This window comes from Pelodiscus sinensis, chromosome 23 (assembly GCF_049634645.1).
Source record: "Pelodiscus sinensis isolate JC-2024 chromosome 23, ASM4963464v1, whole genome shotgun sequence".
NCBI classification, from domain to species: Eukaryota; Metazoa; Chordata; order Testudines; family Trionychidae; genus Pelodiscus; species Pelodiscus sinensis.
In genome coordinates, this window is record NC_134733.1 from 14,588,803 (window position 1) to 14,612,633 (window position 23,831).

Genomic DNA, 23,831 nt, shown 5'->3' on the forward strand with positions numbered 1-23,831 from the left:
ACCAACACTCCAAGTTCGACCCAACTTTCCCAGCTTTTCCCAAGCCAGTTTCTCAACCAAACCAGGTTTCTCTCCTCTAGCAACAGAGGGTGCTCTTGGTTCCCACAGAACAAACACCTACCAACTTCACTCAACGCCCTCTCTCGCCTTTAAGAACAGGCAGGTGCCTAAGACACAACACAGAGGCTCAGGAGTCAGGAATCTGCTGCCCCGCCTCAGATCACTGTCTCATCAGTGTCCAGAATGGAGATGAAGAATGCAGCTTGAGCAGGGATGGTCAATAATTTTGATGGGGGTCACTCCAAGATTTTGGTAACTAAACAACAGCCGCGCTTTTCTCTGGAGCGGGTGCGGGGTCTGGGACGGAGGCTGGGTGCAGAAGGGAGCTCGGGGTAGGGGATTCGGGTGCAGGAGAGGGTGTGGAGTCTGAGGGGGAGTTTGGGTTGTGACGGAGGGGGTATGGGTGCAGGAGAGGACTCTGGCATGGGGATGGAGTGTAGTAGGGAGTGCAGGGTCTGGGAGGGAGTTACGACTGGAGGCAGGAGGGCACAGATGGTTTGGGTGGTGACCTGGGGCGGGGAGCTGAGGGGATGGAGAGCTGGGGTGCCAGAGGTAGGCTCTGGCTGGAAGGCACTTACCTAGGCAGCTCCCAGCCAGCAGCCCACAGGACCCACAGGCAAACTCCCTGCCTGCCACAGCCCCAAGCTGTGCCGTGGGTGGGTGGAGGAATGGGGGGGCTTTACATGCTGCCAGCACAATCTCTCAGTTCCCATTGGCCAGTTTCCAACCAATAGGAATTGAGACTATGCTAGGGGTGGAAGCATGATGCGAAGCCTCTCCCCTCCCGTGCACAGAGAGCGGCCAGACACTTTGAGCAACATGGAGTTACTCCACGCCCGAGGGTCCCACTGGGGTGAGCTGTGGGCTGGATGGAAAGGCTTGGTGGGCCGTGTCTTGCCCACCCCTGGGCTAGAGGCATCAGACCAGAACTCAAGAGAGCTCAACTCAATTCCTGTCTCTGCCACCGACTCCCTGCGAGATGTGGGGCAAATCTGAGGGCCTAGGCTTCCATCTGTACAACGGAAATGATGATCTATCTAGTATATTGCGATTGCAAGCTCTTGGGGTCAGGGACCCGTTTTTACTAAGCATCTGGTGCTGCGGGGCTGGGATCATAGCTGAGGCCTTTAAGGATGATGAGAACACACATTACTGTAAATATCCCCTCTCACTCAGCTGCTCAGACAGACAAAATACCCGAAAGCACTTGGTCACCTGTGCAGAGCAGGAAATTCCTCCCTGACAATGCTGGTTAGAGACCTTGAAATAACAGATTCAAATGACCCTTAGCTCAGCCTGCAGCACCACGAACGCTCCCGGCCATGCCGGTCCTCAGCCCCGTTCGCCTGCGGCACTGTCAGACCACACTGATTTAACGCTCCCGTGGCCTATTCCTCACGCTTCACTCCTCCTCCCACTTGGCCTCTCTCGAGCACTCAGCAGTTGTGACTAAGTCACTCCACCCCCGAGCCTCCACAGGACAATGCTATCATACACGCACAGACACCGCACGGGGAGCAATGAATCTCACCGCGACTAGGAAACCAGCTTCGCTGTCACATCACCATGGCTCTCCGGACTGGGTACCACTCCCACATGACGTGCCCTGAGGATTCATGGCCACACAAGCGGCTCCAAGCCCCCGCTCAACTTGGCATAAGGGTAATGGGTTGGCACCCATCCATGATAAACTGAGGCTCTCTGTACAGAACAGACCAGGAAAGCAACTGGGAACTGACCCCAGACACTGTTCCTACCCCCCAACATCCAATATCACTTGGGGTGCACATGGAGCACTGCTCTTTCTGATCCTCTCCGTCTAGGTGCAGATTTTTTCCATCCACGTGCAGCATAAATTTGTATGTGCACCATGGCATGTGCCAACGTGCACCACCAGCAGAAACCAAAAAACAAGCTCTGCAGATCAGCTGGGCAGCACTCGAACCTCTGAGCAGCCGCACAAATGCGCCGCTTACAGGGAACACTCCCTCCTCTCTCCAAAGCCAAGTTTCCATTATTCTGCGCCTTACCTTGAGCAGCATGCGGCACTGCTTTGGGAAGGAGAAGAAATAAGGCACGATGGCGTTCACGTGGTGAAGGACGGCAGCACCCACCGATGCTTCTGTTAAACAAGACAGAAGCTGCAAGGGGAGGCAAAAGGAGAGTGTGGTCAGTCCCAGGCTTCCTGCCCCATTGCTTCAGGCCTCCCCAGCTCCTCCTGGTGTTTCCCAGAGGCGGGAGCGGGAGTGGCAGCCTCCCCTCAGCCCGGCCTGGGGGCACGGCCTGCCATCAGACAAGCCAAAAGAACGTCTGAGCAAAGCCAGGAGCAGGGGCCAGCACAATGCTAAACTCACTGGTCAGAGCCCTGGATACCTGGGTCTCACCCACAGGTGGAAGCGAGCCAGTGCAGCACACTGGCAAAAGACTGGGAGCCACAGCACACACAGACTCCAGCCCCGGCACTCGGGCAGCCAGGCAGCACAGTGGTGCACTCTTAGCCCCAAGCTCCCAACTCTGCCCTGACTGCTGCACCCCCTAACCTGCCCTGAGCCCACCCCCTACCTTTACTGCTTCACCCCTCCCAAGCCCCGGCCCTAACTCCTGCACCCCCACAGCTGCCTTAAGTCCTCCACTCCTACTGGATTCCTGCACCCCCCCACACACACCACCTGTCCCGAGCCCCCTGTACTCCGTCCCACTTCAATTTCTGACAGGCACTGTCCTATCGCAACCCCCTTTGGGAGGGCAAGAGTGTGGGGTGGGGGGTTGGTTACTGAGCCTTAGGGAAGGCAGAGGGAGAAGATTTGGCTGGGAACACTGCTAAGGGGGCCTTTGCTGGGAACAGTCAACGTGGCTGAGCCGCGATGGCAGCAATCCAGTGATTGCCAGCAGCCCTCCGGCAGGAAGCAGAGGCTCTAACAGGTGACCAAGGGGTTAACTCCTGCTCAATCAGGGTGCTAGGAGTGGCACGTGGCGGCTGGCCATTTAAAGGGACCTGGGCCTGTGACTGATCAGCTACCTCCCAGCAGAGACTGGTCAAGAGATTACAAAGCCAACTGCTGGGTTGGGAAGGAGAGCTGCAAGAGGCACGTCGCTCCAGGGGCAGGCCATGGAGCAGCAGGGACAAAGGGGGGGGGGGGGAGGCCTCTGACAGGGATGTTAGACAGCAATCGATTGAATAGTCGTATAACCGCAAAAAATGTTATCAGTTATATGACTGTTCGACAGTCTCCGGGGGTGGGGCTGGCAGCTTAAAAACCGGCTCCCCACGCGGACCGGCTCCCGCCTGCCGCCCCTGTCTACAGGGGGTCTGAGCGCCCCACGGACAGAGGCTGTGCCAGCATCCTACAGAGAAGCCTCTGTCTGTGGTGAGCCTGGGTCCGCCATTGTCAGAGGCTGCTCTGCGGCAGCCTCCCCTGCAATTCATCCCTGCTGCTGCCTCTGATAGAGGAAGCAGCGCATCGGGGCGGGGGGGGAGAAAGAGGAAGCATGCCTCTCCATGGAGCTGGCACCAGAGCCAGCTTAAGAGCTGTCTGCCCACACATATCAGCTTCTGTGTCTCCCCCGCCACTCCACGTTGCTGTCTCTGATAGGCAGCAGCACAGGCTGGGGAGGAGGGGGGGGAAAAGCTGCTCATGTGAGCCAATACACACAGGGAGCTGGTTTGAAAGTCAGCTTCCCGCATGTACCAGTTCCTGCTGGCCCCCCTCAACTTCCATGCTGCTGCCTCTCTATCAGAGGCAGCAGCAGTGGTGGCGGGGGAGGATGGGGATGGGACACAGCTCCATGGATCCAGCTCCCATTTCCTGTCCTCTATCAGCAGGGGAGCATGTGTAGTCGATACGATGTACTTAACTACACGTTGACATCCCTAGCCTGAGCCTGTGCAGAAGATCCCAGTTCAGGGGACGAGATGGTTTATACATGGGACTTATCCAGAATAATCTGTGCCTTGAAGGAAAGGCCTGGCAAGACTATGGGCACGGTGTCCTGCCTGAGCTGGGGAGACAGGCCAGCATCTTACAGACTCCTTAACAGCTTCCAGGGCTGACAATGGGCAGACAATGGACATACCGCCACTTAATACTGTTGGGAAAGGCAGGGTCGGCCCCCTCAGGGCCAAAAGCCAAACCAAGGAGTGTTTTTCCGAGGGACATCGAGTTTAGAAACTGCTGAAAAGTGTTTTACTGGCTACTGCCCTAACTCACACCCCATATCACCCCTGCAATTGGTCTCCTCGTTAGCCTTTCCACTGCTCTACTTTGTGCAAGACTGGACGTCATCCTGGGGTAGCTGGCAGCTCTAGCCTGCGAGTCTCTCTCTCTCTCAGCAGCAGGAGAGAGTAAAAAAGCCGGGAGCACGATTATAAAGTCACCGCAACGTTGGCGCAAAGGTGCAGGGCTACGAGTAGGCAGGGTACTGGAAACTCTACCTTGTCTAGACCTCAAGTTGCCCACGTAGCGCTACAGAGGTGTAGGGCAGGAAGGGGCCTCTAGAGGTCATCTCGTCCCAGCCCCCGCACTTAAGGCAGGACTACGTAATAACTAGACCATTCCGCACCGGTGTCAGCCTAATCTGCTCTTAAAAATCCCCAACGAGCCCACAACATCCCTATCTGTTCCAGTGCTTGACCACCCAGAGAGTTAGGAAGTTTTTCCTAATGTCCAACCTAAACCTCCCTTGCTGTAATTTAACCCACTGGTTCTTGTATTATACACTTAAAACAACTTCTGCTGCCTTTCCCCCACTGCTCCTGCCCGGAGCCTCAGAGCTGCCCCTGCTTGTTGTGCAGGGTGTTTCTCTCTCCCACTCCCCTGTAACCCATCTTCACAGAGTGAAGAGGGCGGGGCCTCGAAGAAGGGGCGGGGCAGGGGTATTTGGGTTTGAGGGAGATCCTGGACTGACAAACTCAAAAAGTGATCTTGTGCTTAAAAAGGTTGGAGACCACTGTCTTAATACTACTATTACCTCCTCTCTCCCATCTAGAGCTAGTGCTCTAGGGCAGTGGTTTTCAAACCAGGGGTCAAGACCCACTACAGCAGGGGCAGAATGTCGGGTGCTGGGTCTCGTTGCTGCAGGGAGATCAGGTGACCAAAGAGGGGGCGAAGGCAGCTCCCTGCCTGTCCTGGCACCGCAGACCACACTGGGCTCCGGAAGTGGCCGGCAACAGGCCTAGTTCCTAGGAGGGGGAGCGCCCAGGGCTCTGTGCACTGCCCCTGCCCTGAGCCCTAGCTCCACACTCCCATGGGCTGGGAACCTGCTGCTGGCTGCTTCTGGGGCGCAGCATGGTCTGTGGTGCCAGCAGAGGCAGGAAGCTGCCTTAGCACCCCCGCTGCACCACTGAGCGGCAGCCACTCGAGGTCAGCCCCCTCCTGCCTCAGCCTTGCTCCTCCGCCAAAGCCAGAGCCCCCTCGTACAGCTTAAAGCCCCACCCCGGAGCCCACACTGTAGGCAAATGATGTTGGGTCATGGGCATCAACGATTTTCTTCAACTGGGTCGTGAAAACAGCTGCTCTAAGGAAGGTAGGACTAATTATCCCCATTGTACAGATGCCTTTCACTGCTCTATCGCAATCCTCAGCCTGCTTGCTTGCTGTCAGCACTACCCCTGGAGGGAAAGGGTTTGCTGCTCAAGTCTGCTTTTCTGCTGAATAATTTTGCCGATCTGTATGCTAGAGCGCGCTGGCACTTCCCCCGTGTTTACCTGCGTCCCCTCCCCCCAAAAACCCCACTACTGCCTCAGAGAACGAACTGTTCTGTTTAAGTCCAACTCTCTCCATTTGGGGGGCACACAATGCAACAGCCTGTCGGCTTCCCTAAGCCGTCTCCAAAAATGCTGATCTAGGAAGGGGAGAGGAACCCGGCTTTATAAAGCCACATCGACTATCCCTGGAGAACTGGCCACCAGCAGCTTAGCACGGTGAGATCCTCTAATGAAGCTGCAGCAGATTTATACGTGGTGAGGTCTCCTGATAAACGTAACACCGCTGCATGTTTCACTGTAGGAAAGGGAGCATCGATTATGAAGCCAACACCACGTTGGTACAGGGAGGCAGGAGCAGGCACATCACCTGAGGCAATTTTAACTTGACGAGATTTCAAGAGGAGACCTTAAAACAACAACAATTGCCTCCCAGAAGGATCTTGGGTTTGTGAGAGCAGAGCCATTCATGCTAACAGTGTGATCTGGCTCGTTTGCATTTAGGTGGTTAAAGGCACCGTTACACCGCTTGCGTCTTGCTATTTCCCTTGATACTAGATCCACAACCCCAAATACAAACCCGTTTCCCAACAGAAACCCAGCAGTGCCCAGGACAACCACCTCCTAGCAGACATGCTGCACTTCTTTACCTGGATGGTACAGCTCAGGTACATCTTCACGTCCAGCCTCAGCTTGCCCCAGAGTGGGCTGGTGGAGGGTAGCACCATCCTGGGAGCCAACAGGGAGAGAACACAGGCTGAGTAGGAGTCGCGTTGAGTTTAGAGCGAAAAGTGACAATGAATCACGGCACTGTGGAAACTCCCAGGAACCCTGCATTTTCCACCCAGTGAGGAGAGGGGGCGTAGAAGTGTTACAATCTCATTATAAAAGGAGTCAGGCTTTGTCATTCAAAGGGTGCCCTGGGCCCGCACGACATTACTCCGGTGCACGAGGGGAAGCTCCCCCACATCCCTCTCCATCTGGCTAACAGAACAGATGCCAACAGAGTGGAGGTGTCTGGCATTCGGCCCCATTCGCCTTCTGTTCAGGCACTCTGGGTCTTAAAAATAGGACTGATTGCTATTGTGAGAAGGCTGGATTTACGCTGCTTATGACGTAGGATTACGGGTGGCCTCGTTGGTGTGTGGAAGAAAGCACAGAGCTCGTTTGTGCGACTCAAGAGCTCGCGCCCACGCAAGCTAAACTGCAGGGCTGAGCGTTTGTCAGGCAAAACTACCAAGGACTTCCAACTACAGTTAGCGCCAGTAAGGCAGAAAGGGGGAGCTATCAGAGCACCAGGAATGGAGATTCATGCTTGGTCACCAACAGGGAATTCAGAGTGGAGCTCAACCCCAACATCCCGTCCACTAACCGGGCGAAACAGGAACATTAACAGTAATGGCAGTTAAACCTGCCTAGGATGCCAAAGCACTTTTCACACCCACAGAGAGATGCAGGCATTTACTCTACCTGCCCCACAAGTGCGACCGTCTCTGGAGTGGAACACACCTGCTAACTAACACTGAACAACATTTCAGGGCAGAAAGAGAAGAAGAATGTTGTATGTAGCTGAAACCACAGAGATGATTCTGGTAAATGAAGAACGCAGATACCTTAGAAGGAATGTGGCCAGGACAGAGGGGAACTTGCAGTGTTTTGGGGGATCTTTTATCAGGTGGTGAGAGCTTAGGTTTTACTTCCAGCACCACTGTGCTTACCCACCATCCGGTGGCACTAGTCCAATGTGGACTCAGAGCGAAGAATGGGACCTGCCAAGCCTCCTGAAGCCCTGGGTGACCCGTGGAAGTCTCCTGTCCAAGTACTGTCCCAGCCCAACCCTGCCTATCTTGGATTAGTACGAGATCCCAAGCCAAAGCAGTTTGGCAGCCAACCCGAATTCCAGAGAACAAAAACGGGGCCCATGAGTCAGAAGCTCCCCTGTTGCTAATGAAGGCTCTGGTGAGATCAGATGACAGCAGGGAGGAATGCAACACAGAGCTTCTGGATGCATGCCTGCATTTAGGAACAAGGGATTAATTGTTCCCCAACTAAGCCCAGTTGCTCGCTGCTGTTCCCCAATCCACCCACGGGCTAACGCTGACCAGGGTCAAACCTGGACGCCGCTGCTCTCAACCCACCATGATCTGGGACCTCACTCATTGGCAGCAGCCACCATGGAAAGCAGCCGGCTGACGCGCTACCAAGTCACGTCTCAAGGACAAGCAGGTGAGTCCCAAAACATTCCTCACTTCATCCCAAAGAAAATCTCACATGCTTAAGAATTACCCAGTGTGGGAAGAGGTTCACGCTGGGCATCCCCAGCATGGTGCCCGGTTTCATGAGGATTGAGACTCCCGGAGAAGAAACCGATAAGCAGGGACAAATGTTTTTTTTTCCAGGACACAGGAACAGCTGCCTCTCTGCCAATTCTTCTACCTTCACACCCAGGCCTTAGTGCGGGGAAAGGCCCAGATGACACTTCCCTGCAGTGCGACTGCACAGACTTTACCTTGATTTGTCTTTCATTGCCTTCACCTGGAGCAGTTTCTGCAGGCAGCCGAAGAGATCCCGAATGCAGAAGGACACCAGAGCATTGAACACTGAACCAAAAGAGAGCATGTCAGTACATTACTTACGACTGGTTTCTCATTCACGTTCTGGTACCTTTGCTAACCTGAAACAAAACTCTCCCCAATGAGCGAAAACAGGACCTGCACTAGATAGGTTTCGGCTTCCCACAAATCATTTTTTGCTCTCGCTCTCCACCCATTCCCACCCAGCAATTCCAGGCTGCAAAGTGAGATTCCTCGATTGCAAGCTCTCTGGACAGAGACCTCTACGCGCATGAGGTCCAGCTCTTTGCTGTACTGGCACAGAGTCTAGTACATTGGGCTTCTGATCAGTGTTCCCTGTAAGCTGAGTGCTTGGGTGGCCAATCCAAGAGAGATTCAAATGCCGCCCCACTGATTAGCAGAGTGCCCACAGTCAGCAATTTGTTTTTCTACTGGTGGTGCACATCTGCACATGACTCGATGCACATAGCAAAATTTATTCTGCACATAGATGGAAAAAATTAGAGGGAACATTGGTTCTGATCTGCAATTGGGACTGCTGGCCAATGAAAAGAACAATAAGAGGCAATAAACCAAGAAATACGGCGTTGGGTTGCTTTTTAAAGCAAGGTCATCGGACAGCACCGCATTACTACGTCATTTATTGTATTAGAAAACAAAAGGTTTGTCTTGAAGAGCAACCCCATTGAACTACTGTATGTGTATTGTTCCACACCGGCACTACGGAGTGGAGAGAAGTGCAGCAGTGATCCTGGGCTGTTTCTAAGCAGGTGCATTAGAAGCTTTTCCAGCAGTAACATTGCTCCTAAAAAAAGCAACTAAGTTTCCCAGGGATGGATGCATGAGAATTGGGACAATTCTTTCATTCTCCAAATAAATAAATAAATGTTAGTGCAGCGAGGGACCAATCAGTGGTTGACTGTAAGTGACAATTTGGTCATTGTCACAGCAGCACATGGGGCTGTTAGATCAGGGCACTTTTGCCGACACCCTCCGTGCTGTATCCGGGCTGCCTGAACAACAGTAGTTGAAATTCAGCTGCTTCGGGATCCCCTTCCAGAACAGGCTCTATACAAGCTGGGGCTGTCCCCGTATCGCTCCTTTGTCATCTGGAGGAACTAGGCTGTTCAACTAAAAGCCACAAGACATGCATGGAACTGGGATGAAGATCACTTCCATTTCCATCAATTTTATTTTGTCACTTTATCCAGATAGGCCTTGAATTGTCCACCCACCTCCTCGCCAGGCCCTTATCCCATGCCACCACCTACAGAATAAGTCTAGACCAGCGGTGCACAACCTGTGGGTTGTAACCCCCTTGGGGGTCATGGCTGTCTTCTGGGGGGAGGGGGAGAGTTGCAGTGCTGGACTGGCCACCATTTTTTTCCTGGCATGGCAGGTTTAAAGGAGCAGCATTTAAAGGAGCCACACTTTTTTTTTTCGTTAACCAAAATTTTCCCAGGGGTCGTGCCAGAAAAAAGGTTGCGCATCACTGGTCTAGACAGCCTCTCAAGAAAAACTCTCACCGGCACTGTCAGTGACTTTGAATTTGCTGGGGTCAGCCCCATCGGCATCTCCTTTAGTAGTTGCCACAGATGCTTTAAAGGCCTGAGTGATCTCGTGGAAGAGCCGGGGAGTGAGTTGCTTCTGGGAGAGAGGAGTAAAGAAACATTAGCAATAAAGGGAGGGGAGAACAGAGACAGCTCTATTCCCTCATCTCTCATCAAGCGCTTTACACCAGTAGATCTCAAAGCACTTTACGGAAGGAGGGAAGTACGAGTATTCCCTTTATACAGCTGGGAAGGCTGAGGCACAGGGGAGGGGAAATAACTTGCCACATTACTCGTTATTAAAAAAATATGCAGGACGTGCAGGAGGCAGAGTGCCTAGGAATAAACGTGGGGAGTCAAGAACAGATGAGCGACTTTACTCGTTCTGTGACCTCACGTGAACCCCTCAAGTCTCACTGGGCTCTTAACTCAGCCTCAGTATGTGAGCTCCAAATCCCTTATCAAGCCAGTAACTGTGCAGGTTCCATCATTCTCCTGCATCACAGGTATGCAAGCCAGATGCTGCGTCCACCTGTTACACAGTTGGCAGAATAGTCTTGCTCAGCACGATCGTTCTGTTCTGCATAGAGTTTTCCAGGGGAAAGTTGCTGTTGAGGTGGATAAACACCAAAATTTGCTCTCACACCAGAGAGACACAGATTTATCCTGGAAGCTACAAGAGCCCCATTAGCCTCCCTGGAAGGCTTCAATAGCCTTCAGCCACAGATGCTAGACTAGATGATCTAAAACAGTGTTTCTTATCCATTTTTTTTAAATATAGCACCTCTTTCAAAAAAAAAAAAAAAAAAAAAAAAAAAAGTTTGTAAATACTTCCAGTACCTACAGTTTTCAGACACACCAAATTTTTTCTACTGTTGCAACACATTTGCTTAAACAACTTAATTGTAGCCGGGCGGGCGATGACATTTTTGGGTGTAAAAAATACAAAAAATAATAAAACGCTGTAAAACTTAAAATAAAAATTAGTTTTCTCCACATTTCAGTTGTGTTGACATATCCCCCAGACGTCTCTCGAGTACCCCTAAGGGTACTCGTACCACTGGTTGAGAAACATTGATCTCACACACAAGTAGATCAAGACTCCAGATTTCTTGTGATTGCAGCCACAGCTCGGGGGAGAAAAAACTATCCAGCGGGGTTTTTAGACTACTCAGCAGATGCTCAGAGACAGAGAGAAGCTTGTCCTGAAAGCATACACTGAGTGGGACTCTGTAGGTATTAGGGGTGTTAAAAAAGTGGGTAACTGGGTAACTGCTGAGATTTTCAGAGGTTACATGGTTACATGCACCTGCAGCACAGGTTGGCAGCTGGCTCCCTGGGAGCTGGTGTGTGCCAGGAGCTGGGTTTTAAGTCAGCTCCCAGTGCACACCAGCTCCCACCTGCTGTCCCGCCCCTAGGGAGCTGGCTGCTGCCCCACACTGCTGCCTCGGATAAAGAGGCAGCAACGTGGGGCGGCAGCCAGCTCCCCGAGAGCCGGTGTACACTGGCAATACCGATATTCAATTTCATTTAATCAGCTAATCAAGTAGTCGACGGAATTTCCATCAACTGTTTGACTAGTCCATAAGGGGGAAAACTGTAGTGGGAGTTAACCCTGCTGCGGCTCTGCCGTTTAAACGTAATAAGAGCTGCTTGGCTTTTAAGACTGCTCCTGGCGCTAACTGGCTCCTGCCTGCAGCCCTGCTCCCGGGGAGCTGGCTGCCACCCCTGTGCTGCAGCACAGGGTGACAGACAGCTCCCATAAGCTGGGCAGGAAACTGCATGTAACCGTGAATGGTAAACGATAAGAGCAGGCTTACTGGTTCACTGTTTTTTAAATGGATACACTTTTACATCCCTAGTAGGTATGTCTACATGCTGCAGCTGGGAGCAATTGTCACCACCTAGGCACACAGACACAGGCTAGCTCAGCTCAAGCCAGCACACTCAGTAGAGCTGTATGGACACACGGGCACAGGCAGCATGGGCTAGCCACCTAGGTATGAACCCAGGGGACTGGGTTGGCTGAATCTCTGGGCGCTCGCCCATGCAGCAACGTCCACACATCCAAGCCAAGCCACTCACGTACATCGGCGCATTCAGGACTGGGCCCTAAATTAAGAAGGCAAACAGGGAATGGTGCAGTGGGAGGGGGGTGGATAAAAAGGAGCGAATACAACCAGGCAGTTACGCAGGGCTCCTCTACACACAATAATTGCCCTGCACTAGCTACGCTGAGTCATTTAAGAAGTACAACCTCACCGCTCGCCTCTTGGTTATATCGGCATAAAGGTGCCTAAGGGACGGGGAAGCAGCACAAGTGGTGTAGCAGTGTCTGCACTGGGGGCTGTCCCAGCCTAACTATTTCAGAGCAAAAGGACCTTGCCGGACTGTACAAAGTCTGTGCGGCGAGCAGGCCTGAGGAGAACAAGGCTGATGCTTTTAACTACAGGTCGAGCCTCCCTCGTCCGGCATCCTCAGGACCTGAGCAGTCCTGAACCAGGGAGTTTGCCAGACCAGGGCAGGTCGAGGCTCCCCTCCCAGCCACCAGCCCCTCTGGGGCACCAATCCTGGCCAATGGGATCTGCTCCCCACCGTGCCGGTCCCACTGCCACCAACCCCAGCCAGGGCTGTGCTCCTGGCCACCAGGCCAGATGGGGATCCTGGCTGCCGGACCTGCTGCTGCTGCTGGCAGAGACTTCGCTGCTGCCCCCCTTCCAGCTGGGCTCTCTGGTCCAGTCATTTCCATAAGAACAGCCACACTGGGTCAGACCAAAGGTCCAACTAGCCCAAGATCCTATGGCCAATGCCAGGTGCCCCAGAGGGAGGGAACAGAACAGGGAACCCTCAAGTGACCCCTGTCATCCATTTCCAGCTTCTGACAAACAGAAGCTAGGGACACCATTCCTACCCAGCCTGGCTAATAGGTATTGAAAGACCTAACCTCCATGAACCTGCCTGACCACAGATGTTGCAGACCAGAGTGTGACGCATTTCAGAGGTTCAACCAAACAGCAACAGGAACCACACACAGACCAAAAGGCAGCATGGCACAGACATTTCATCCACTTTGCCCCTCCCTCAGCCCCCGCTAGCAGGCGCAGTGCACGGGAAGAGGCACCTCAGCCTCCTTGGTACCTAGCGTCAACGTGTTTTTATAAAGCAAAGAGCTCAGCACTGTGCTTGCGCCTGTCAGTCGGAGCCACACGCTGATGCACAGGCGCAGGTCAGCCCACACTCTCCCCCCTTACAGCCCATAGGATCCACCTCACCTCCGCAGCCTGTTTCCACTGTTCCACCATCTTCAAGGTGACGGTGATGAAGTCAGCTTTCTTCTGCTTGACCGTTTCCTCTTCATCGTCCTCGTCACTTGCTTCCTACAACAGTCAGACACACCCCTGGGCTGACACCGAGTTTGCAGGTCAGTCTCTGCTTCCCCTGCCCACCCACCAGAGCCCCTTGAAAGGAAAACCAGCCAAACGGCTGGAGTGGCTGCTAGAAATAACAGTTTATTATTATTTATTTGAATCCACGACTGCTTTCCAAACCACCAGCCCTAACTGCCTGCAGGCCTTTGAGGAGACATTTCCCTACGGCTCTGTACCATCACACACCAGCAGTGAACTCAGCCCTTGCACTGAAACTCACGAGCAATGGTTATGACATGAAGGTAACCTATGTTAAAGGTGCCTAGGATACTCCTCCATCTCTAGGAGAAATAATACCTCCAGCGTTTCAGGCAGCGTGTGCAGCTCCTCTTCCTCAGAGCTGTCTGAGTCATCAAAGTTCAGCAGGGAACGGTCGTTGTCTTGCAAGAACTTGTAAAATTCAGGATCTCTCTCCTTCAACCGGGAGAGTTGGTCTTTGTGCTCGGATGCCTTTCCTTTCTTCACTCTCCTGTTGGAGGGGGATCAGAAGAATTAAGACCTGGTTATTTATTCAGAGCAGTAAGTACGCTAGGAGACGTACAATCAAACCAACCATCCAAAGCTGTTCCTGACTCTAAAATGCACATTGCTTAAATGCTGTACTAAATAGGGTTGGCTTTTCTGAATCGGGGCCACTGTGCGTAGGCTTCTGGGACTCTTCCGTAGCTTGCTGTGGGAGAAAGCCCGCTGGATTTGATTAAAATAAGCTTTCATTCACATTTTTTGCTGACATCCTTTGTTCAGGAAGGACCTGCCAAATTCCATAGGGAAATAAATGAAGCTGTTCTGGGAATCTGAAAGGGAACACATCACTTTGGAAACTTGACAAAGACAGCACGTCACCTTATAACAACAGGAAAAAACATTTTTAAAAAGTTATTTTTGGGGAAACAAACTGTGAAATGTTGACATTTTAAAACAGCTTTAGGAAGTAAATTGCAACAACTTTTAAGTGAAAAGTTAGTACAACAATCTGACCTTAGCTAGCTCTATTTCTACAATGCCCCTGATATTCTGCTATGGAGAGGCAAAGTTCTAGGACAGTGTTTCTCAACCTTTTTTTATAAAGTACCCCTTTAAAAAAAAAATTATACGTACCCCCAGTACCTACAGTTTTCAAACACACACAAAAATGTTCTACCATTGCAACACATTTGTTTAAACAACTTAATTGTAGCCAGATGGGCAATGAAATTTTTGGGTGTAAAAAGTACAAAAATAATAAAGCGCTGTCAAACTTAAAACAAAAGTTCAGTTTTCTCCAAATTTCAGTTGTGCTGATGTACCTCCTAGACTTCTTTCGAGTACCTTTAAGGGTACTCGTACCGCTGGTTGAGAAACACCATTCTAGGATGCCACTGAGAACAGCCAAAAGTCCAAGCCAGATTTTCCAAGTTTAAAGGCCTATGTATTCTGCAACAGTTACCCCCAATCCAGTTAAAAAAGTTCTGTTTATGCTACAAATCTTGTGTCCCGCAGCTATCACCATGGACATGTAGCCTAGTTAGGGGATATGTTTAAAATATGGTTAGATCCTGTCCACACTTACAGCTAGAACAAAAAAAACCCCGCAAACCAGATCAAAGGTTATGGATGCTGGAACTGAACCCCTGGATTCTATTACATTGTAGGGTAGACGGATACAAAGTACAGTGATTCAGCATGGATTAAATTAAACAAAGCTCTGTGTAAAAGTCTCAGGGGGTAGCCATGTTAGTCTGTAACTAAAAAAAAAACCTTTAAAAAACACAACGAAAGGTCCTGTAGCACCTTAAAAATTAACAACAAATATAGATGGTATCAGAAGCTTTCATTGGCACAACCCACTTCTTCAGATGACAAATATGGAGCAAGGAGTCTGGGGGGACAAATATATAGCAGAAAAAAAGGGGAGTGGGGAAAATTGTCAGTGTCTGTGCTAAACGAGGCTAAAAGAGTGGGCTATGAGATCTGTGCAAATCACATCAGAGTTTTGGGCCAGAGTGATTTCAGCTTTGTCACTGATCTGCTGGGTGACCCTGAGCAAGTCACCTCACTGCTCTGTGCCTCGGTTTCCCCAGGCGTATGATAGGGATAATGCTACAGGCCTCTTCTGTAAAATACTTGAGATCTACCAACAAAAAAGGTTGTAGAAGAGCTAGATTTTATTTTCATTTTGTGGACAAAGCACCAGTACCCCATGTTTGTTTGTTTCTTTGACAGTAATGTTCTTAGAACCGAAAGACTTTTAAGGTGAGTCAGTAGAATGGAAGAATCTACACCTTAAATGACTCTTTACATTCCCCAATCCACAAGGAGCCACGCTTACTTTTCTGCTGTTTTAACTTGGAGCGGCTTCTTCTTCTTTCCACCTGCCTGCCCATTCTGGCTTTGTTTCCCATTAGCAACCTCTTCTACCAGCTCTGAAGTCTCCTCTTCTGAGTCACCATCAGCTTCTGACTCAAATCCGGACGTTAAAAATTCATCAACACTCAGCTCTGCCAGTTTTCTAGTTCCACGGGGAGGACAGTCACAAGGTGTGGGAGAAAGAGAGCGTTCAGGGTTTTAAATTAAACACATGTGATGCTTATATATTGCGCTCCGGGACATCCCCCCACTCCCTCTCACAACCAAAAAAGAATAGGCACTCAGTATGGTCAGAAGTATTTACCAAAGAAAAATAGCCACCCAGTAGTCTATGTGAGGTCTCATCAGCACCAATTTTATTCAGGAAGTGGTTTTACAGGCCTACTCATAAGGGATGCAAAATATCTGACCCAACAGAAGGTACAGCACCTTTAGTATAGGAGATGTGTGTTTCTGGTCAGCAGAGGATGCATTCCCAATATGCTACTTTTTGATGAAACTACCATATAGCAATTATTTCTGACTTTACCTAGTCCTGTAGGTATAAAGGTTACACCCAAAACACAGTGCTTTACATCTCAGGAACCTCAAACCACCCAGGCCAGCTGCTTTCTGTTTTGTAGCTCGCCAGAAGCTGCTTAAACAAAAAAAAGTCTTCTCACATTTTATTTCAATGAACAGTCTTGTGATGTTCTAGCTAATTTATAATCCAAAGGGTCAAAACCAAACACTTCAACAAAAGTTAACTGCAAGAGTCTTTTTCACAGCCTGGAGGTTGTGAAACCACATGAAGGTTTTTAAAATGTCCTGGTTGAGGAGGAGATGGGATATGTATCTTTCAAAGCGCTTTTCAGGGTCAGTTTGAAAAGGGGCAAAGAGATATACATTTAAAGCTTCCAATCACTATGTTTGTCCAGTTCATGGTGCCAGGAGGGCCCTGTGGCACTAGTCACAGACCAGAGCCCATCACAATAGACAGTATTATTACTATTAAACAATGCCAGTGTGCAATACTCAAAAAAGGTGCCCCCAACTCCAGGCTCACAGGGCCAGAGGCAAATAAAACCTGCTATGTCCATGGCACCATTCATCCCAAACACCCACAAACTGCAACGGTGGGCCCCATCCAGCTCTGTGTTTTGCAGCTGGGCCCTTATCCAGCCCAGGACACCCCAAAAGCATGGCTAGGCACTAGAAATGTAAAGATCACCCTGCCCCACCCCCAACAAAGCCCCTTCCCCATACACCTCTCTAGCCCATCCGAGCATGCGGGGGGGGGGGCTTCTTTGTAAGGCACCCCCCGGCTGTGTCCCCCCCCACAGGGAGTCCCTGGCTGGAGCACTGTGCAGACTCCCCTGGGATTAGAGCAGCTAGAGAAAAGCCCCCACCCCAGCCCCCGTGGGTGCTAGGCCATGGGGGGGGGCTAAGCAAGAATATTTTGGACCCCCAATATACAGCCCCTCCCCCCAGCTGCTCGGGGCCCTAAAGAATTGCTAGCGCTGTCTAGGAGCACCCACTGTGCAGCAAAACCAGCGCGAGCCGCAGCCCCCGCGCACGTGCCTGCGACCCCTGGGCCCCGCGCCTGCAGCTGGGTGCTGAGCGGGCCCGCCCGCGCCCCTCTCACCTCCTGCCTCCAGCCGCCATGGCGCTGCAACGTGCGGCCCGGCGCTCGGCCTCTCCCACAATGCAGCGGCAGACAGGGGGAGGCCCCGCGACAAAGCCGGGCGGATCGATTCCTTGGTTCACGACGATGGGCGTGCAGACTCATCGCGCGGGAGGGCGGATGCCAGCAGCTGCGGGTTGCAAGGTTGGGCAACTTTTGTGATCTAGGACGGGAGGAGCTCGAGCTCTCTCCGTTGAAGACATGCGCTGACTCAAGCGGAGCATCAGAAGGGCCACGCTGGGTCAGATCAATGCTCCATCCAGTCTAGCGTTCTATTTTTCCACAGCTGCCCAGGGTCTAGCTGCTTGGAAGGGAATGAACAGAGCCAGGAATTTTTTTCAGTGATCTAGCCTGTGTCAGCTTCTGGCAGTTAGGCCAGGGCTTCACTAGGCCATGAAATCAGTAGAACTGCGGGGGTGTGAAAAATCCACACCCCAGAGCGATGCAAGCCCTGGTGTAGACAGCTCTCTGTTGACAGGAGGCCTTCTGTTAACACAGCTACCCCCTCTCTCTGGCAGAGGTAGAATGCTAGCACTGGTATTGACATAGTCCTTTCTAGTGCAGCATTTTAAATATAAACCTGCCCTTAGAAGCTAGGGGCACCCAGAGCATGGGGTTGCTGACCACAGTGGTTACTAGCCATTGATGGACCTCTCCTATGCCAAATAAGCATGGATTGAAACAGGAGATAATGCTTGCTTTTTGAGACAGAAATACATATAGAGACAGATGTCAGTATAAAACAGCCAACAGCAAACCTTGATGCACAATGCTTTTTAAAGATACCAACTGATGTTTGCATGAGTGATAAGGGTAAGTGCCCTGCCTGAAACTCTTCCAACATGTCTGGTTTTCAGCACTTTTAAAGTGCTGTAAGTAATTAATTACTTTGAAAAATGTTGACTTGAATCTTTATCTATGTATGGAACTCTCTCTGGTCTTTTTGGGTATCAATCACAGTATCTGTGCAAAGAGGTCCCCTCTTCTATTCTGCATAAGTTCTTAGACACTGGGCAACTTTTAGTCACACATGGTTCCTTCTTTCTCTTACTTGCTTTTTAGGGGAAGAATTGTGTGTGTGCAGTGGAATGTTTGGTTTAGGGAGGAAGGCAGATTTTTTAAATGTGCTCAGCACAAAGATATTTCAAAATGCAATGTTTATAATTTAATACGAAAATACTATCTCATATTTTCTACAACACATATAGTTTAATATATAACACATGTTCTGACTATTCATATTTCTCTCTCATGCATATTTTATCATGCTAACATGTTTTTCCTCTGTATTTATAGATACACATATGAAGATGGCAACACTGAAAGAATTTACTCATATGAATCCCTTTAGGTAGCATGTGAGTAATTCTGTAGGATTCAATGGGGCTCCATCTGCAGGAGTCATTCCTCTTCAGGGTCTTACAAACAAGTTGCGTTCCTGCAGAGGAAGGTTCCAATGATATCGATCAGGTTTTTCTTTCAAGTACTTCTCCCATTGTTTAGGGGGCTGTGATGGGTCTGTTGCAATGGGACACTTGCAAACCTGTTAAAAGAATCTCTCACATCCATCCATTTTTAGGGAGAAAACTTGTTCATCTTGGCCTCTGAGGATAGAACAAGAAGCAATGGGCTTAAACTGCAGCAAGGGAGGTTTAGGTTGGACATTAGGAAAAAGTTCCTAACTGTCGGGGGGGGGGGGGGGTCAAACACTGGAATAAATTGCCCAGGGAGGTTGTGGAATCCCCATCTTTGGAGATATTTAAGAGTAGGTTAGATAAATGTCTGTCAGGGATGGTCTAGACAGTATTTGGTTCTGCCATGAGGGCAGGGGACTGGACTCAATGACCTCTCGAGGTCCCTTGGTCCCTTCCAGTCGTAGTGTTCTATGATTCTATCCCATTCCCACCTTGCCAGCCGGGGTATTCATTATTTGAAGGGATTTTTTAAAAAGAAGTGCCCTTTTATGCTATGATTTGTAATAACACGGACCACCTACATCCTCTTTGCGTGTCTCCACCACAGCGCCGCAAAGGAAGGTCTATTGAGCACCATACAACCCCTGCACACCACCGGTTGCAACTCGGGAGCAGCCGGCGACTTGACACAGAAAGAGCTGTTATTGCTCCAGACACAGCAAAAGGTGCACTGGGGAGAAAAGGAAGCCTCTCTGTGACATAGGCAAAGGGGAGGGCGAATGGAAGGATTTGAACCCATGAAGTGAGGTGCAACTATGGCTTAGCTAAGCCACTGGGACCCCAGTGCTGTCCGAAGCAGCCAGCGTTGTTTCCTGGCCCCCAACACGTTCCGCTTGGGTAAGTGTGCTCCGGGGAAGGTCTTTGTTATTATTTTATTATTATTTTTTTTGCACGGAGGGGAAGGGAGAAAGCAACGCTGAACAATGGGGACGGGGATTTAAGGTGGACTCACTGCAAAGCCACCTCTCCTTGTTGCAGTCGTCTGTCTCCATCATGCATGCAGCCCGTGTCCTGCGATGTTTTTGCAGGGCGACTCGGTATCTTGCCGTGCATCCTGCCTGGCTCCCTCCCCAGTGAGCTTCCCTTCCCATGCAGCCGGACCTGACCTCCCCTCCGCAAATCTCTCTCTCTGTGCCTCTTGCTGGAGCAGCTGCGGTTTTGTGGGATCTAGGCGACAGGCACGGAGCCTGCAGGGCTGAGGTGGGGCTGGCCCGGATTTCTTGCGAAGGGGCAAGTTATCTCCCGTTCGTCCCGGTTGCATTTCAACCCCCCGCTGCTCGGCGGGGTTATTTCAGGTGACTTCCTTTTGGAGAGCTGCCGAAGGCCGGGCGAGGCGTCATTCCCATAGCGACTTGCCCGGCTTTCACTCCTGAGTATGGTCAATAGATGGCATTTTTTGCAAGGGGCTTTTGGGGAAGGGGCCGTGGGAAGAAGGGACAAGTGCAGTTTAGCCCCCCCTCCGCGACTCCAGGTGCAGTGGCTAAAAGCCTGCAGTACTGCATCCTCCGGGGGACCAGCTTCTTAAGGAGGAACTCCCACGTCTCGTGGCAGCTTCCGCCTCTTTCCCACAGCTAAGCTGCCCACGCACATCTGGGAGAGGGGCAAGGGGCGCGCTCCCGGCTGGCCCCGGCTCTCTAGCGTTATCACGAGCTTCGCGGCGGCTGTGGCTTTAAAAGGGAGAGCTGATGGGTCGTGCCCAGCTCGCTGCTGTGGGAGACTGGGGGGGTGGAGGGGAAGCAGGCGGCGCGGCCTTAAAAGTCCTGCCTGCCCCTGGTTGGTTTACATTTGCGTCAATTTCAGCCCTGTAGAATTTGGGGGGCTCAGGACAAAGGAATCGGGAGCTGGAGGCCTTCGGACCGTCTAAAACCGGCTGCCTCCCCTGGCCCAGCTTGGAGCGAGAGAGGGGCTGGCCGAGAGCGCAGAAGGGCTGCTGGCTGGTCGGGTCCCGAGGAATTAGCAGCAGGGGACAACACACGCATCCACACACAGCATCCTCCTAGGAGAGCCGGGCGTTGGAGATTAGTTATGAGCCATCTCCCTGCACCTATACATGTAAGTATGACCGAGCAAGGAGAGTCTATGCGGGTGGGCGAGGGGAGCGTAAAGAAAACTAATCCAAAGCATCACCTGCCCCTAACATGCCTTTCTGCATCTCCTCTTGGGTTAGTAACAATATTTTTTTTTCAAGGCGGCATAGAGTCACTGTTTCTCCTTGAGAAGTTGTGCCCTGCTCTCAGGATGAGAGAGACATCAATTCCTGTTGAAAAAAAAAAAAAAGCTGTTTGCCAAGTGGTTTTTTATTTATTTATTTTATTTTGCTGAATTGTAGAAGTGGGAAGCCTTCTTTCCCATAGCACTGCAGAAAGTTAGGGCCATATATAGTTTCTGTTGAACCAGGCACTTTTTCTCCTGGCTAGCAGGGGAGTCTCTAGTGAATTTGCTATGTCCCTCTCAAAGATCGTTGTTGTTTTTTAAACCCTGGGGCTGATATAGCAAAAACATATAACTTCAGCACCATAAAACTAGTGAATTTGTTTGCAAGTTGATGGGGGGATGGGATTACATATGGAGTGCCCTAATGCAATTCGATGCCTTTCCTCCAGTGAAATGTAAGGACAAATACAAAATGAGTTCTAATTAAACCTGCCTTTGTATCTCTTGCTTATTACCAACAGGGACCTAACACATACACTTTGAGGCTTGAATCCATTTTATTCCCCTGTGTATAGCTGATCCAGGCAAGTTATTTTAAAAAGTCCTGGGTTTTAAATAGCTGATCTGCTTTAGCTGTCTCTGATTGCTGTCTGTCAGTATCACAGTGGCTTTCTCTAGGGCAGGCTGCTATAGTTACGTCTCCATTCTAAACAGGACTGACTTTCCCATCATTTTTATATAACTCATTATAACTCCTACCTGAAGCCTCATGAGATCTTGGGGCTCTGAAGGGAAGTTATCAACTTCCTAGGTGTTCTTACAGTTCCATTCACATTAACGCTACAATGTGAGAGATGAAATCTGGCCATTATGTTAGTCTTGCTATTCCCCATGGTGCTATGCTGTTGAAACTGTCAAACACAGAAGTACTGCTGTGGGGAGACCCTCCAAGCCCAATGAGTTGCATGAAAGAAGATTTTCCTATCCCCCTGCTGTGGCTGCCTTTGAGGTGGAAAGAGTCTTCTTCGGCCTCTAGAGCAGCTGTAACATCTAGATTGGCAGAACCAGTCCCAAGTAGCAGGCGGTTTGATTCATCCGGACTGCCTCAGCTCAGTAATGGAGTAGAGCAACCCTTCTCCAAGGCACTGTCGACTTCCAGATAAGATTAGTGTGGAGCCCAGGCTGGAGGGGACGGGAGGGAAGAAATGCCCTATATCTGCTGGGTGGCCTAGCAAACCAAGGTGTGGGGGTTGACAGAAGGCATGGTGGGGTCAGCCACTAGGACTCATGTCCTTTGGCAGCTTAAGGCCAGGGTAGAAAGTTAAGGCCAGGGTAGAAACCCATGGGACCACTGTGACAGACCATTCATCCCTCCCCAATGAGGAAATAATCTGCCAGCTCCCCTTGAGTGGCAGCTCCACTAGAAACCATCTCTGGGCATCAATACTTGCTGCAGGAGAAGGGCACTGTTGTGGCTGAATTTCTCCCCTTGCGTTTCGTGGGTCGCCCTTGATCTCTGCCAGTCTGGCTGTAGAATGGAGGCAGAGGACGTTGGTGGCTGACATTCTCTGCCAGTCTGGCTGTAGAATGGAGGCAGAGGACGTTGGTGGCTGACATTCTCTTGTAGCCAGTTACAATGTCCAGGTGGATTTGATTTGATCTATCCGCCACTTCCACTCTTGCTGTCTGCAAGGCATTGTCTTGCCTGTATTGTCTAATGAGGTTGGGCAGACTGGCCTTTTGATGGGATGGACAACTGCTGCTCCACTGTAAAGGCTGCACATGTTGGCTCCAGTGAATTTCCCTCCTGATCTCCGTGCCTGTGTGGTAACAAGGGGAGTCTGTGGAATACTTCTGAGCTGCTTTGTCCTCCAGGTACTGGTGATGCTGGACTCTGCCACTCAGTGCAGATTCTAGGGTATTTTTCCTGTCCCAATTTCTAACCAGACCATGAAGCCATGAAGCCAGGTGACATCAAAGTGGGTAGGACTTATTCGTGGTCAGAAGCTGGCAGGAGAAGTCAGTTGGCGTGGGCAGAAGCAGTGCTCATGCCCTCTGTTGGGCGTCTATGTTGTCCTTCGGGTCTTACTGAAGACTAGATCTGTAAGTATGAGTGAGCAAGGAGAGTCTCTGAGGTGTTGCTACCTGAGAGCACAGGAATAGTAAGGGCTCATCATGCATCACTTACAGCTGCTTAAGAGCAGTTAGGGCTTCCCCCTGCATCAGCTCTTACTACAGACACCCATTAGTTTGGGGGGGAGGGGAGCAGAACTCATTAGAGGAGGGTGCTGAGGCTCACACATTGTCTCCTGCACTGGTGGAACGGCTTTATACCTATCTCATAGAGCTAGAAGGGACCTTGAGAGGTCATCGAGTCCAATCCCCTGCCCCCATGGCAGGACCAAGAACCATCCCTGATAGATTTGCCCCAAATCTGTAAATGGCCCCCTCAAGGATTGAGCTCACAACCCTGGGTTTAGCAGGCCAATGCTCAAACCACTGAGCTACCCCTCCCCCCTTTGTTTGGTCTTGCTGAAAATTTTTCATAAATATTTCTACCGTGCCCAGGAACGTATAAAAACTCCGTATATTCTGGGTGGGGAATGATCCATGACTTACAAAGGTTTTCCAGGACAAATGGCTCTGTCACAGCCTCCTGCGTAAATCGTGCATGTTTTCATTGTCACGAGAATTCAGGAAAAAAACTATGCTAGCATCCCTCTCTCTCTCTTTTTAAAGCGTGGTGTATCTGACCTGTGTCTGCTCAGAAGGAATGCAGGGCTGTCCATTATCCTCACATCATTTTGCCCCTTTAGCCCCCTCCCCCAAATCCATTTCACAACTCGACTAGCACAGAGCCAGGAGCCAGGAACACCTGAGC

At 50.8% G+C, this 23,831-nt stretch overlaps 2 protein-coding genes across 8 annotated transcripts in view; one reads left to right on the plus strand and one right to left on the minus strand.

Moving 5' to 3' along the window:
- NOC2L (NOC2 like nucleolar associated transcriptional repressor) overlaps positions 1-17,438 on the minus strand; it is a 90,621-nt gene extending 73,183 nt beyond the window's left edge. The window contains exons 1-8 of one of the 2 annotated variants that reach the window (XM_025186660.2): positions 17,283-17,437; positions 15,621-15,800; positions 13,610-13,781; positions 13,157-13,261; positions 9,861-9,981; positions 8,271-8,361; positions 6,412-6,490; positions 2,091-2,201 (exon numbers count right to left, since the gene is read on the minus strand). In XM_025186660.2, the coding sequence (XP_025042445.2) occupies positions 2,091-2,201; positions 6,412-6,490; positions 8,271-8,361; positions 9,861-9,981; positions 13,157-13,261; positions 13,610-13,781; positions 15,621-15,800; positions 17,283-17,302 (879 nt within the window). In that variant the 5' untranslated portion in view covers positions 17,303-17,437. Of the gene's footprint in view, positions 1-2,090; positions 2,202-6,411; positions 6,491-8,270; positions 8,362-9,860; positions 9,982-13,156; positions 13,262-13,609; positions 13,782-15,620; positions 15,801-17,282 lie in introns of both variants that reach the window. The other variant, XM_075906874.1, reaches the window with a different exon arrangement.
- A 1,954-nt stretch (positions 17,439-19,392) lies between these two features.
- The window catches only part of KLHL17 (kelch like family member 17), a 49,214-nt gene continuing 44,775 nt past the window's right edge, over positions 19,393-23,831 (plus strand). For 2 of the 6 annotated variants that reach the window (XM_075906237.1, XM_075906236.1), the window contains exons 1-2: positions 19,395-19,633; positions 20,597-20,848. The gene's annotated coding sequence lies outside the window, so the exon portion shown is untranslated. Of the gene's footprint in view, positions 19,634-19,824; positions 20,092-20,111; positions 20,849-23,831 lie in introns of those variants that run through there. The other 4 variants (XM_075906235.1, XM_075906233.1, XM_075906238.1 and 1 more) reach the window with 4 other exon arrangements.